General features: G+C 38.4%; 2 protein-coding genes across 5 annotated transcripts; one reads left to right on the forward strand and one right to left on the reverse strand.

Moving 5' to 3' along the window:
* Positions 1-1,251: 1,251 nt before the first annotated feature.
* Positions 1,252-6,160, reverse strand: LOC129425941 (uncharacterized). Of its 3 annotated transcripts, none has more exons than XM_073864059.1 (6): positions 6,050-6,160; positions 3,642-3,786; positions 2,814-2,907; positions 2,312-2,471; positions 2,051-2,203; positions 1,252-1,652 (listed from the first exon to the last, which is right to left on the reverse strand). In XM_073864059.1, the coding sequence occupies exons 2-6, from the start codon at positions 3,782-3,784 to the stop codon at positions 1,453-1,455; spliced, it is 750 nt and encodes a 249-aa protein (XP_073720160.1). In that variant the 5' UTR covers positions 3,785-3,786; positions 6,050-6,160; the 3' UTR covers positions 1,252-1,452. The 3 variants fall into 3 exon arrangements, with proteins under 3 accessions (XP_073720160.1, XP_055038003.2, XP_055038004.2); XM_055182028.2 differs by lacking the exon at positions 6,050-6,160 and adding an exon at positions 3,931-4,064; XM_055182029.2 differs by lacking the exon at positions 6,050-6,160 and adding an exon at positions 3,888-3,996.
* Positions 3,916-12,777, forward strand: wdr24 (WD repeat domain 24). 2 transcript variants are annotated; one of them, XM_055182011.2, is made up of 13 exons: positions 3,916-4,052; positions 5,182-5,247; positions 5,622-5,817; positions 6,105-6,465; positions 7,842-8,019; positions 8,320-8,744; positions 8,828-9,093; positions 9,168-9,277; positions 9,352-9,437; positions 11,425-11,529; positions 11,692-12,029; positions 12,117-12,301; positions 12,381-12,777. In XM_055182011.2, exons 3-13 carry the CDS (start codon positions 5,716-5,718, stop codon positions 12,547-12,549), a joined length of 2,325 nt encoding a protein of 774 aa, XP_055037986.2. In that variant the 5' UTR covers positions 3,916-4,052; positions 5,182-5,247; positions 5,622-5,715; the 3' UTR covers positions 12,550-12,777. The 2 variants fall into 2 exon arrangements, with proteins under 2 accessions (XP_055037986.2, XP_073720158.1); XM_073864057.1 differs by having other exon boundaries at positions 11,695-12,029.
* The last annotated feature ends 850 nt before the right edge of the window (positions 12,778-13,627 follow it).

Here is a 13,627-nt window from a genome sequence, read left to right on the forward strand (position 1 = left end):
GAAATGTATAGTATTTGTGTAAAATCCACCTGGCTGACACGTTTGGACAGGTGATAAATGAAAAGCTGATGAATATTTATTACAAACAGTTAGAGGGAGAAATGCGGTGTTGTGATATGTGATAAAATTAAATGAGATGATACAAAGTGAGGTGATAAAATGAAGGTCAATGGAAACTGAAAATGTTAGATGTGTTATTTTTTAGTTGGGTTTTTGAATATGTTTTAATGTACGGTTGGTTATCAGACTGTTAAAATCGCACAATAGTCAAGTGTGTGTTTATGTGAGGGCAGGCAAGACCAACTACAGTCTAAAACCAGATACGTTCAGAATGAAATACCAGCATACTGCATACTATGGAGTATATACTACTTATATAGTTGTTTTAAACAGTAGCCTTTTTAATTCAGCAAGTGGCCTCCAGCTATTATCAGATTTTGTTGTTTATGTCTATCATTAGATTTTTTTACTTTAAGGTAGCAATTTATATATATTTTTGGTAATAGGTGAAAGGTTAAGAACATTGAATGTAGGATACAGTATACTAGGCTGTTTTCATATTGCACAATGAATTCCATGCATACTGAGAATTTGCATACTATGTAAAATAGTATGAGTAGTATAGTAGTATGCCATTCTGCACGTAGTCTTGTTGAGGATATGTCGAGTCTTTTTAAAGCTATAGGAAATAAACCTATTTTCAAAGGACCTCCTTCTTAACTCCACCCACATTATCTCAGCCAATAGCTGCTCTCGTAATTCATGCTTAACTTCAGAAACATCACGGTGTTGAACTTGTGAGTTACTTTTTTACCCATGATGTTGTAGGTGTAGATCGCAAGTGTTGCTTTGACATCATCGCTGTATTCCAGCGAGGTGTCTTGTGTTGCTGCCATAATTGTAGTCCTAATGAGAATTGTAGTCCATTTACAGATTTCAAAATGGTGCCAAAATACGAGAGATGACGACTCGTTGCAGTAAAAATATGCGGTTTACAAAAAAGTTCAATTATATTCATAGGCTTTTAGTTTCCTCTGGATCAAAAGAATATAATAAAAAATGAGATATGTAAATATTGTTAGTTTCTATTAAATTCTTGGTTATCATTTCATGTATTGTACTCCTGAAATATTGGAACCTGGGGCAATTTTGGTTTTGTAATTTAATTTTGTACAGTTTTGTGTTTGCTCTCAGCTGTTTGAAATAAAGATCATACTGTGAGGAGATATCTGTGTACATCACACACGCACAACACTTTCATTGCTTTATTGAAAACATTTCAACAACAATTATATCAACAATTTAGAAATTAATCCAACAAGATCCAGGAACAAATATGATCACTTTTTACATTTTAAGGAACTGTTATACTGTCACAAAGAAACACAATGACAACAATCTTCATAATACAGCACATAAACACATTAAGAGGAATGTCGCTGTAATCTGACTTTAGGAGCGATCTGTCTTTATTCTCTTTGATGGCTTTTCATCACTTCTCTTTCTCTTCCCTGGTTTCTCATTGGTCTCCTTGTCTGCAACATTTATTAGGCTGAATTCCTGTAATAACGAGGGCTGAATCTGATTGGCTACCGTCCACGCCCATAAACACAGCTCGACCCTATGAGGAGTCCAGTCCTTCTGGTCGTCGGCTAAGACAGAAGTGAAATAAAAGTTTTAAGATCCTGATAAAGGATGTATAAAAAACACATGCGTTATCTTCTGGTGGTGCTGTCATTTTCAAGCTTAATAGGCCCCGCCCCCATTGGAGTATGGAGTAGCTAAAGATTTGATTTTTTTCTCACTTTTTGTATGGCTGTCAAGCGATTATTCACGATTAATCGAATATAAAATAAAAGTTTGTGTTTGCATAATTTATGTACTGTGTGTAATTACTATGTATATGTATATATACACACAAACACAAAAATTATGCAAACACAAACCTTTATTTTGTATGTGATTAATCACGATTAATCGCTTGACAGCCCTACTTTTTTTAGTTCAATGAATAAAAACAGTCAATCAGAGTAAGAGACAACATTAATACCTTGGTTAAGCTGGGATGTTTTTTGCAGCATTTTCTGGAGATAAAGAGCATAATGTTTGGCTGTGTACTCGACCGGCCTCAGCTCAGCGACGCTCTCAACCGCTTCATCGGACATGAAGGCGATTTCACCAGGAGCTCCAACCACCAGCACGGCTAATCCATCAAAAGACAGACAGACAACTTATCTGACATGGTTTCAGTTTAATTTGATCAGTAAATATATTTATGCATGATCTGATGTTTATATATGTGCACAGGTACCTGATGCTGTCGCTGGCCCGACACCTTTGAGTTTGGTTAACTTTGTAATTGCTGCATGGACATCAGGCAGCAAACCGAATGCTTTGCTGGTCAAACTATGAACCTCCTCCTCGCTGTTAGAGCCAATCAGCTGCTGTAAACGTGGGCGAAACTTTCCTTTCTGGGACAGTCAATTGTAAAAGAGAGCAGTGGTGTATAATTGATGTTTCTGTATGGATAGCTCAACCAAAAATTAAAATTCTCACTCTCATGTTGTTATAAACCTTTATACATTTCTTTGTTCTGATGAACACAAAGGAATATATTTTAGGAATCTTATTTATTCCTTATATACTCATTAATATATTATAATGAGTAAATGATGAGAGAATTTATACTTTTGGGTGAACTATCCCTTTAAGTGATGTCATAACATCAATGAGCATCAATGAGAGGTTAGTTCAGTCCTAGTTTGGCCATCATCACACATTTCTTGTAACATCTCTATTTCTATTTCGCTTACAGTTAATTTCCACTCCATGATTTTAGCAAGCTCAGCATGTGTGAGGGAACGCTCGGATCGATCCGAGATCGCTGCAGGAAGCTCTTCCTGAAACCTGAAAAGACGACCCAACACACCAGAATGATCATTTACCAAAATGAATCTTAAACCAGAACTTAAACTTTGGTCAACTTGAATTAATGAAAACTCGAGGATATGCATTTAAAATATGTATTCTATGATGACCATAAAAATAAAATAATATTTGCAACTTGTTAACCTCAGTAATGTGACACATTTGGAATATAAATAAGAAATAAAATTCAGGATGAGACAGCCATTGAGAATGACACAGGATTCCCACTCTAAATGTCAAATTCCCTGACTTTTCACTGACTAAAAAGCTGAATTTCTATGTCTGGAATGCTGTGTGCCTGGATAATTTAGTGCACACCGTGAGTTTATAAAAATGGAGCTTAAATGCGTGAAATGAATAAACAGTGCCAATAAACAGCTGTTTAGATTGTAGTCAGCGAATGGTTGGACCTGGGAATTGTATTCCTTGTCACAAGTTAACAAGCGGATTACATTTTAATAAATGGAAAATAAAATTTAAACCAACAAACAAATATCCTGGATATTCCATGTCTTTCAATGTCTATAAAAGACCTTTTAAAATTCCATGATATTCCAGAAATTCCATGACCTGTGGGACTGGGAACCAGGTGGATGGAGGGCTCCAAATGTTAAAGGCCTTGTCAACCAACAATTGAATAAATAACTATTATACAAAATAGTATTAGGGTCCAAAATCAGTAAATCTTAAAAATACTGTATTGTGTTTCAAACCATTTGTCCAGTGCCAGCAGTTTTCCAGCCCCCTTCCCCTTCTTAGAAGCTGATTTGGCTTCAACCACAGTCCAGTATTTTCCATAAATCCCTCTCCAAACAGCAGGATCCTCACAGTTGTACAGTCTCTCATTTACAGACATGACTGAGACAGACAGACAGACTAAAGAACATTTTTACCTGCACTACAGACATTAAACAGATGTCAAACATTATACCAGCATTTGTTAAGATATATATACACACTTGTCTGATCTCAAAGACTCAAAACTTCTGCAGTGCAACTTACTAGACACCAAAGAGCTGCATTGCAATCCAGCGCGCCATACGGGGCAAGTGACGTCAGCAGAAAACGTAAACAATGATTCTACTTCCGCTCCTCGTAAATGCCACACTTTAATTTTTAAAAGGGTGAGTTTAGTTATTTTATCAATATATAAACTCGCGACAGGAATTAATATTTATGTCTGCAAACAGTTAAGCGCCGTATTTGAAACCAAGGTTGTAGACATGTTGCTTTAATGAGTTGTGCTGTTAGCATTAGCTGCTATTACTAGCTTTAACAGTCAAACTCCTTATATAACTGCAATAATGTAATGGATCACAAATTATATATGTCATTTATAAGATAGATGACATAGTTGTATGATAATGCAAACTGCTCATGCAGACGTATCTTTGTATATAAATATATACATGAAACTAGAACATTAACGTTACATCTAAATGCTGTTTATGCTGAAAGTTGTTTTATTGAGAAGAAATACGCATGCATACATCTAAAAGTAGAAAATTATATCTGCAGTGCAGTGTAATTTCCAATACAGTAATTTACAACATGAATTAATTTCTGTATGACAGATGTTAAGTACTTTTTTCAGTTATGCTTTTTTATTCTTGTTATATTGTTCCTTTCATCTGTTTCTTTAAGATGTAATGATAAAATAATATATATTTTATAACTTTTTATATTTATGATTATTGTTGTATCTCCGCTGGCGATTAAAATGTATGGCCGATGTCAACGTTGCTCAGACCGATCCAAATATGACATCACAGTACCGCGAGAGCGACTCAAACCCATAATTCTCATATCGCTCTCGCGGTACTGTGATGTCATATATAGATCAGTCTGCGCAACACTGGAATGCCATGAGTCGATCGGTGTGCATCGTCGTCTCTGTGTGTAATTTCATCGAAAGATGTCAAAGCGCGCCAAGCCAACTATCACGAGGAGTGCGTGAGGAAGACAGACGGGAAATATCTATGCAATAAAAGTCTGTGTAATTAAATTAATAATAAAATAATTAGATATTTTTCCACTCTCACAATCGCTGAATATGTTTGGAATAATGTGTAAAATTATGGTAAACCACTTAAATATGATACAAAAAATCGAATCCTTATATATGGTCGTGTAATAGTTACATAAGTCTAGTAACATATTTCTTTATTATTATGAAGTATTTATTTAAAGGCTTTTTGATTACATGTTTTTATTTTACGTAATGTTTCTTTGTATGCCTCCTGATTTTGACAGAGGTCTTGATTTGAAGTGAATGTGAAAATATTTGAACTTGAAACTCACTGGATTTTATCACGCACTGTAAGTATGCAAATATAAAAGCTCTCACCTCATTCATGTATGATTCAATTAAAAAAACTTTATTGTCTATCAATTATTGTCTTGGGTAAAGAAGGCTTAAATGTATAAAAAAACAATACAATCACACATCAAACAACATTAAATAAATGTAAATAATAAAAACTATAATAAATAAATTAAATAGGAGCCAAATATTTTTAATGAAATATTTGAAGCTCCCTACTCACAATTTCTACCCAATAAAATATTCTAGAGCTTGACAGAGCTAGAAATATGTATATTATTTATTAAAAACAAGCACTAAGATTATTTTTAGACATGATGTTTAGTTGTTTAAGCTTAATTTAATGCTTATCTTGTCTTATTTTAAATAGGTCCAGTGCACCACCTGCTGGCCAAAGAGGGGACTGCAGCAGTTAGCTGCACCTGCGTCTATCTTCTCTATTTGTCTTTATTTTGTAGCCTGAGATGGAGAAGATGACCAGGGTGAGCACCATCACTGGCCGTACCATGTTTTGCCACCTTGATGCTCCAGCCAATGCCATCAGCGTGTGCCGAGACGCTACTCAGGTAAAAATACACCGGCACTGGCTTGTTTTCCTTCAGCAGAGCATATTAGATATCCAGTGCATTTGGATACTAAAGCCACACTTTAAAATGTCTAAGAATCATTGCATGAGAACTCAAATGCCATACAGTTTACTGTGTGAACTTCATACATTTACTCAAATTTACAAAAAGTTAAGCAAGTTGTGTCTGTTCAATCTAATAGGTGACATTTACATAAAAAAGTCGTGAATACCTTTTGTGATCACTCCCCGTTGCTTACGATTGGTCGCTTGTGACCTTTTCCTTAGGTGGTGGTTGCGGGGCGCAATATTTTTAAGATATACGGTCTGGAGGAAGATGGTTTCGTGGAGCGTTTGAACCTGCGGGTGGGAAGGAAACCCTCTCTGAACTTCAGCTGTGCAGATGTCATGTGGCATCAGATGGAGGAAAATCTGCTGGCTACTGCTGCCACTAACGGAGCGGTGGTCACCTGGAACCTAGCGCGGCCGTGCCGAAACAAACAGGAGCAGCTGTTTACAGAGCACAAGCGCACTGTGAATAAAGTCTGTTTTCATCCTACTGAGGTTCACATGCTGCTGTCCGGCTCTCAGGACGGATTTATGAAGTGTTTCGACCTGAGGAAAAAGGAGAGCGTCAGCACGTTTTCAGGTAAACGCACAAGCACATACTTTATGGTTACAGATATATGCAGGTGACTATCTTTGCCTTTACAGTAACAGCTGCATGAGCTGTATATCCCATATGCAAGAATAAGTAAATTCTTTTAAACACAAAGGATGTAGTATGCCCTAATATGAGCACTATTTTACTTGCATATTAATACCACACCAGAGAACAGTTGCACAGTTCAGTGAGTTTAAAGCAATGATATCCTTAAAAATAAGCATGTTGTATGCAGGTTGCATACTTTTCCATGCAGGTTGCATACTTTTGCATGCATTTTGCATACTTTTGCATGCATGTTGCATACTTTTGCATGCATGTTGCATACTTTTGCATGCATATTGCATACTTTTGCATGCAGGTTGCCTACTTTTGCATGCAGGTTGCATACTTTTGCATGCAGGTTACACACTTCTGCATGAAGGTTGCCTACTTTTGCATGCATGTTGCCTACCTTTGCATGCATGTTGCATACCTTTGCATGCATGCTGCATACCTTTGCATGCATGCTGCATACTTTTGCATGCGGGTTGCCTACTTTTGCATGCGGGTTGCATACCTTTGCATGCGGGTTGCATACTTTTGCATGCATGTTGCATACTTTTGCATGCATGTTGCATACTTTTGCATGCAGGTTGCCTACTTTTGCATGCAGGTTGCCTACTTTTGCATGCGGGTTGCCTACTTTTGCATGCGGGTTGCCTACTTTTGCATGCGGGTTGCCTACTTTTGCATGCACGTTGCATACATTTGCACACATGTTGCCTACTTTTGCACAAAGGTTGCCTGCTTTTGCACACATGTTGCCTACTTTTGCACACAGGTTGCCTACTTTTGCACACAGGTTGCCTACTTTTGCATGCACGTTGCATACATTTGCACACATGTTGCCTACTTTTGCACAAAGGTTGCCTGCTTTTGCACACATGTTGCCTACTTTTGCACACAGGTTGCCTACTTTTGCACACAGGTTGCCTACTTTTGCATGCAAGTTGCATACTTTTGCATGCAGGTTGGCTACTTTTGCATGCATGTTGCATACTTTTGCATGCAGGTTGCCTTCATTTGCATGCTGGTTGCCGTCTTTTCCATACTTCAGAAATCCATTGGAATTGCATGCCTATGTACCTTTGATATGCTGTTTTTAATATACCACTATTCAGGACAGGAATTTTTATTTCTAGGATAGACGGTAAAGTATGATGGATAGATTAAGCAAACAAACGTGACTAAGGATGAAAATTAGCCAATACTGGCTAAATCTGGCACATTTTACATATCTGTGTATTATTAATGTGCATTGTCCCTGATTAAATAAATAATAAATAAATAAGTAAACAAGATGGGTGTTTGTTTCTCAGGTCAGTCGGAGAGCGTCAGAGATGTGCAGTTCAGTATGAAGGATTATTTCACCTTTGCGGCCTCATTTGAAAATGGAAACGTGCAGCTTTGGGACATCCGTAGACCCGACCGGTACGAGAGGATGTTCACGGCACACACAGGTCCTGTGTTCTGCTGCGACTGGCACCCCGAGGACAGGTGTGTTATCTTCTGTTTGTGTGCATTACATCAATTATTTGTACGAAATGTTTAGATGTAGCACAGGGGGTTATTTTATCTATGAGATTTGATTGGATCAAAACATGTTATGCCGTAATATCACTGGTTAATATAACTTTCTCACCCACATGACCACAAGACCGTAAACCACAAGAGTCAGTTTTGTTTTCATGTTACCTTACTTTGTATAAAAGCATCTTAATAATCAATATTTCAGATACACACCTTATAAATGTGTCCGTAAGCATTATTTATTTATATTACCTCACTGTTTTTAAGAGGATGGCTTGCAACTGGTGGCCGTGATAAGATGGTGAAGGTCTGGGATATGTCGACCAATCGCGTGAAGGAAATCTACTGCGTTCAGACCATCGCATCGGTGGCGAGGGTGAAGTGGCGTCCGGAGCGCCGTCATCACCTGGCCACCTGCTCCATGATGGTGGATCACAACATTTACGTGTGGGACGTCCGCCGACCGTTCATTCCGTTTGCTACGTTCGAGGAACACAAAGACGTGACCACGGGAATCGTGTGGAGGAACCAGCACGACCCCTATTACCTGCTGTCTGGGTCAAAGGACAGCACACTGTACCAGCACTGGTTTAAAGATGCCAGCAGGCCAGTGGATCGCGCCAACCCGGAGGGACTCTGTTTCGGGCTGTTTGGTGACCTGGCGTTCGCTGCTAAGGAGAGTTTGATGGCGGGTGAGTGATGAGCATGGAGGAGGACACATTTAGTATATGACTTTGGATGCACACTTCAAAAATTCAATCCTATTTCTTTCTAGCTCCCCCATCTGTAGGTGACGTTGGGCGTAAAACGTACCCAGGCGGAGATCGGCGGTACCCCATCTTTTTCTTCAAGAAACCGGATGTGACGGAGCAGTTTGCGCAGGTCTCCAGCGCTCTCAGCGTGTTTGAGAGCGAGGCGGGCAGCAGTGTCGGGATGGATTGGTTTATTAAGACGGCACAGAGTTACCTGTTGAGCGGGAAACCCTTCGGTGAACTCTGCGAGCACAACGCTCAAGTCGCCAAGAGGCTTAACAGACCTCAGGTACAAACCAGTTTGATTTAATATTCATATCCGTTTGACTTTCAATGGATTGTTTTGAACTGTTGTGTGTCCAGGAATCGACCACATGGACTATGCTGCGAATCATGTTCTCAGAGCCCGCCAATCCGTGCTTGTCAGCCAATCACAATCTGAATAAATCAGGGAACCTCCCACTTGTCAACAGGTATTGACCTTTGATGTCTGAATTCCAGCTAAATTTTGACTGGATCAGCATCGCTCAGTTCTATCTCTCTGTAGTTTCAGTATGAAGGAGATGAGCGCGGCTCTGAACGAAAGAAACAAAGAAAACAGACAAGACAACCTGGAGAGCAACAACAACGATGGTGAGACGCACAAGAACAGACTTCACCTTAAAATAAAAAGCTGCGCAGTGTTGGGGGTACACCGCAAAAAATGATTTTCAAGAAAAATTTTCTTAGTATATTTTTTCTTGTTTTCAATAAAAATATCTAAAAATTCTTAAATTAAGATGCTTTTTCTTGATGAGCAAAATGAACCAAGAAAATAAGTCTAGTTTTTAGACAAAAAATATCAAATTTAAGTGATTTTGTGTATAAAACAAGCAAAAAAATCTGCCAATGGGGTAAGCAAAAAAAATCTTGAAAATTTGTCTTAAACGCTAAATTCAAGAAAAAAATCAATAAAAATTTGCTTACCCCATTGGCAGATTTTTTGCTTGTTTTATGCACAAAATCACTTACATTTGATATTTTTGGTCTAAAAATTGAAAACGACAAAAATACTAATAAAAGTTTTTGTTTAAAATATTTTTTTGCAGTGTAACGTATTACGTAATAATATTACTTTTCTTAAGTAACGAGTAAAGTAACGCATTACTTTATAAATGTACACATTCATATTTTAGTTACTTTTTTTAAAAAGTAATGCGAGTTATTTTTCAGTTTAATTAATTTGTTTAAAAATAAAATAATATACTGAATTAAACATATTAACGTAGAATTACGCACTCTGCGCGCCTGAGCGGGAACGGAGATGGCGGCCAGAGCTTGACATTTTTGCGATGATAAAAACACCTGCACTGCAAAAAAGGATTTTCAAGAACAAAATTTTTAAGTATTTTTGTCTTGTTTTCCGTAAAAATATCTAAAAATTCTTAAATTAAGATGTTTTTTCTTGATGAGCAAAACGACCCAAGAAAATAAGTCTAGTTTTTATATAAAAAATATCAAAGTTAAGTGATTTTGTGCATAAAACAAGCAAAGAAATCTGCCAATGGGGTAAGCAAAATTTTCTTGAATTTTCTTGAATTTAGTGTTTAAGAAAAATTTTCAAGATTTTTTTGCTTACCCCATTGGCAGATTTTTTTGCTTGTTTTATGCACAAAATCACTTACATCTGATATTTTTGGTCTAAAAACTAGACTTAATTTCTTGGATTGTTTTGCTCATCTTGAAAAAGCATCTTAATTTAAGATTTTTTTTTTATATTTTTACTGAAAACAAGACAAAAATACTAAGAAAAGTTTTTCTTGAAAATCATTTTTTGCAGTGTAACACATTACAAGTAACGAGTTTAGTGTTTTAAGAAAAATGTTTACGATTTTTGCTTACCGCATTGGCAGATTTTTTTGCTTGTTTTATGCATAAAATCACTTAAATTTGATATGTTTGGTCAAATAACTAGACTTATTTTCTTGGGTCGTTTTGAGAAAAAGCATCTTAATTTAAGAATTTTTAGATATTTTTACTGAAAACAAGAAAAAAATAGTAAGATTTTTTTTCTTGAAAATCATTTTTTGGAGTGTGCAAGGCCTGAAAGAGATCAAGCCTCAGCCAAGTAAGAAAAAGTAACACAAAAGTAACTTAAAAGTAACGTCAGCATTACTTTCCATGAAAAGTAACTAAGTTACGCAATTAGTTACTTTTTTGGGGAGTAACTTAATATTGTAATGCATTACTTTTAAAAGTTACTTTCCCCAACACTAAAGCTGCGTGACCACAGACGTTATTGATTCTTGCATATCTTATAAACAATAAATGTATGGATGAGATTTATGGTGGTCTTCATCCCAAAATCAGCACTTATTTAAGTCACATAAAAACCCCGGGGAGAGTTAATGTCGACAAGATTTTTATTTTTAAGTGAAACTAATCCGTTTAACAGCTCAGGGTTATTATTTCGCCCCAGGGGCGCAGTTGTTGTCGAAGTGGATTATTACTCGAGTAAGTTAATAGCTCGCTCATGCTTTAGTGGTTTGGCGGTCTGTTTGGCTTTCGGCCCAGATGTTCATCTGCCAAACCTAAATGCTGTTGAGTGTGGAGAGAAATCAAATCAAGTGCTTCTGTGCAGAGAACGAAGAGACGGAGGGCAGCGAGGGTCAAGCCGAGTATCTGTTTGGAGACGCCGAACTGGATGATGATGATCTGTACAGTATGGAACATGAAAACCAGCCAGGTCGGTGAAACAAACACGAGACATTTTACAATGTAGGGAACTGAAATAAATAAATCAATAAGCAATATATTCCTGTGCACATTAAGTCTATTGCAATGCATTCTGGGATTACCGTACATGTGATGCCTATAAATGCTGGGTCAAGTTTTTATCTCTCTTCAGCAGAGGAACCGGAGTATCTTCTCCCACAGGAGGCCTTCCCATTACGCCACGAGATCATGGATCACCCGTCGGCTCCCGAACCGCTGCAGGAGAAGCCGGAGTCGCCTCACGTGAGCGGGAGCGAGGCGGAGAGCATGTGTCTGACTCCTATGGAGTCTTTCAGTCTCATTTCTGTCTCTCAGCTGCTCTTTTCGGCTCATCTGCCCCCCAAGTTCTTCTGTCCTATCGTGAAGGAGATGCTGTGTTATTACGCCGAGCAGGGTGACGTGCAGATGGCCGTGTCCGTGTTGATCGTGCTGGGCGACCGCATTCGTAAGGAGATCGACGAACTCACACAGGTAGAGCAGTAGTGTGCGTGTGTGCCTGACGTTTCCTGTGTGTGTGGCCTTTAATCAATGTGATAAAATGATTTGTTTGTGTTTCAGGAACACTGGTACATGTCTTACATTGACCTATTGCAGCGTTTCGAGTTGTGGAACGTCAGTAATGAGGTGATCAAACTGAGCACGTGCGGAGCGATCATGTGTCTGAATCAAGCGTCCACCTCCTTACACATCAACTGCAGCAACTGCAAACGACCAATGAGCAACAAGGGCTGGATCTGTGACAGGTTTGTCTGAATCAATTCTTTGTTATACACGGTGCTTGTATTCGGAGATTGTAATGCGCGTGTTTCTTCTCCTCGGCAGGTGTCACCAGTGTGCGAGTGTTTGTGCCGTGTGTCATCATGTGGTGAAGGGTTTGTTCGTGTGGTGTCAGGGCTGCAGTCACGGGGGACATCTGGAGCATGTGATGGATTGGCTGAAGCAGTCGGATCACTGCCCGGCCGGCTGCGGACACCTGTGTGAATATACCTGATCAACGGTTGTATGGACAAACAATCAGACTGCTGTAAATCCAGTATCATAATCGGGAGAGTAAACGCACTTGAATGTGTGCCGAAAACAATCACAAAATGTGCAGAGCTGCGAGTCCTCAAGGACCAGAATGAAGAACCACTGCCCTACAATACTGTATGTGTGTAAATGGAAGAATATGCGATTGTGTTAAAATCAGATTTATTTAAAATTAAATCTTAAGGAGAGATCCAGTATCTTGTGTTTTCGATGACACTTAGGGCATCTATTGCAACATTCATACAGTTTTATGTGTCTGAAGGCCTCAGATGTCATTTGTGTCTTCATAAGCTCAGGTAAGTGGGACTTTACCTAACAACTTTCCCAAATGTACTATTTTTTTTTTACAAATGGTTTGATGCTCTGATAGTAGTGACTTTTATTGGTTTTATAACTGAGCAGTTTTCATTTTAAAGAGCACCTATTTCTTGCTAAAAAAACACATTATTTTCCACATACCGTACATTTTGGTAGCTCCAGAATTCGCTCTCTTCCTGAAACGCACAAATTTTAAAAGCTCTGTGTCCCTGATTGGACAGCTAATCTGTACGTTGTGATTGGCCTGAATACCTGTGACGTCAGCCGGTAATGTGACGCTTCTTACCACGTTTGAAAGATTCGCTCACAATGTAATGCTGACAGGAGTTCATTTAAAATCGTGAATCGGACCATAGTTGCTCTTTAAAGGCGGTGTGTGTAAATTCTACCAGCATCTAGTAGTGAGATAGAAATTTGCAACCAACAGCTCACCCCTCAATTTCAAAACGCAAATAGTAGTCGCCACAAGACAAACATGGTGTCGTCTGAAACAACGTAGGGACGAAATGCACCCTGTAGAGCAGTTTGTGCGTTTAAAGCAACACTAAAGAGTTTTTGCTCTTTACTCCCCCTACAGGTTGAAAGCGGAATTGTCCATTACCACTGTCGTAAATAAATAAGCCTACTGCAGCAAAGCTGGCTCTGATTGGATTGTAGGTCTGCCGTAAAGCAAGTTTTTGTAGTTTTCACTCGAACTACAGGACCGCGACCCGACATTTGGA

Source organism: Misgurnus anguillicaudatus, chromosome 25 (genome assembly GCF_027580225.2).
Source record: "Misgurnus anguillicaudatus chromosome 25, ASM2758022v2, whole genome shotgun sequence".
Taxonomy (NCBI): domain Eukaryota; kingdom Metazoa; phylum Chordata; class Actinopteri; order Cypriniformes; family Cobitidae; genus Misgurnus; species Misgurnus anguillicaudatus.

Coding starts and splice junctions, on each gene's coding strand:
- LOC129425941 (XM_073864059.1), bottom strand. CDS start 3,784: ATGTCTGTAAATGAGAGACTGTACAACTGTGAGGATCCTGCTGTTTGG. Junction 2,472..2,813: donor TCATGGAGTGGAAATTAACT/GTAAGCGAAATA, acceptor TGACTGTCCCAG/AAAGGAAAGTTTCGCCCACG. Junction 1,653..2,050: donor AACATCCCAGCTTAACCAAG/GTATTAATGTTG, acceptor CTTCTGTCTTAG/CCGACGACCAGAAGGACTGG.
- wdr24 (XM_055182011.2), top strand. CDS start 5,716: ATGGAGAAGATGACCAGGGTGAGCACCATCACTGGCCGTACCATGTTT. Junction 6,466..7,841: donor GAGCGTCAGCACGTTTTCAG/GTAAACGCACAA, acceptor TTTGTTTCTCAG/GTCAGTCGGAGAGCGTCAGA. Junction 9,094..9,167: donor AGAGGCTTAACAGACCTCAG/GTACAAACCAGT, acceptor TTGTGTGTCCAG/GAATCGACCACATGGACTAT.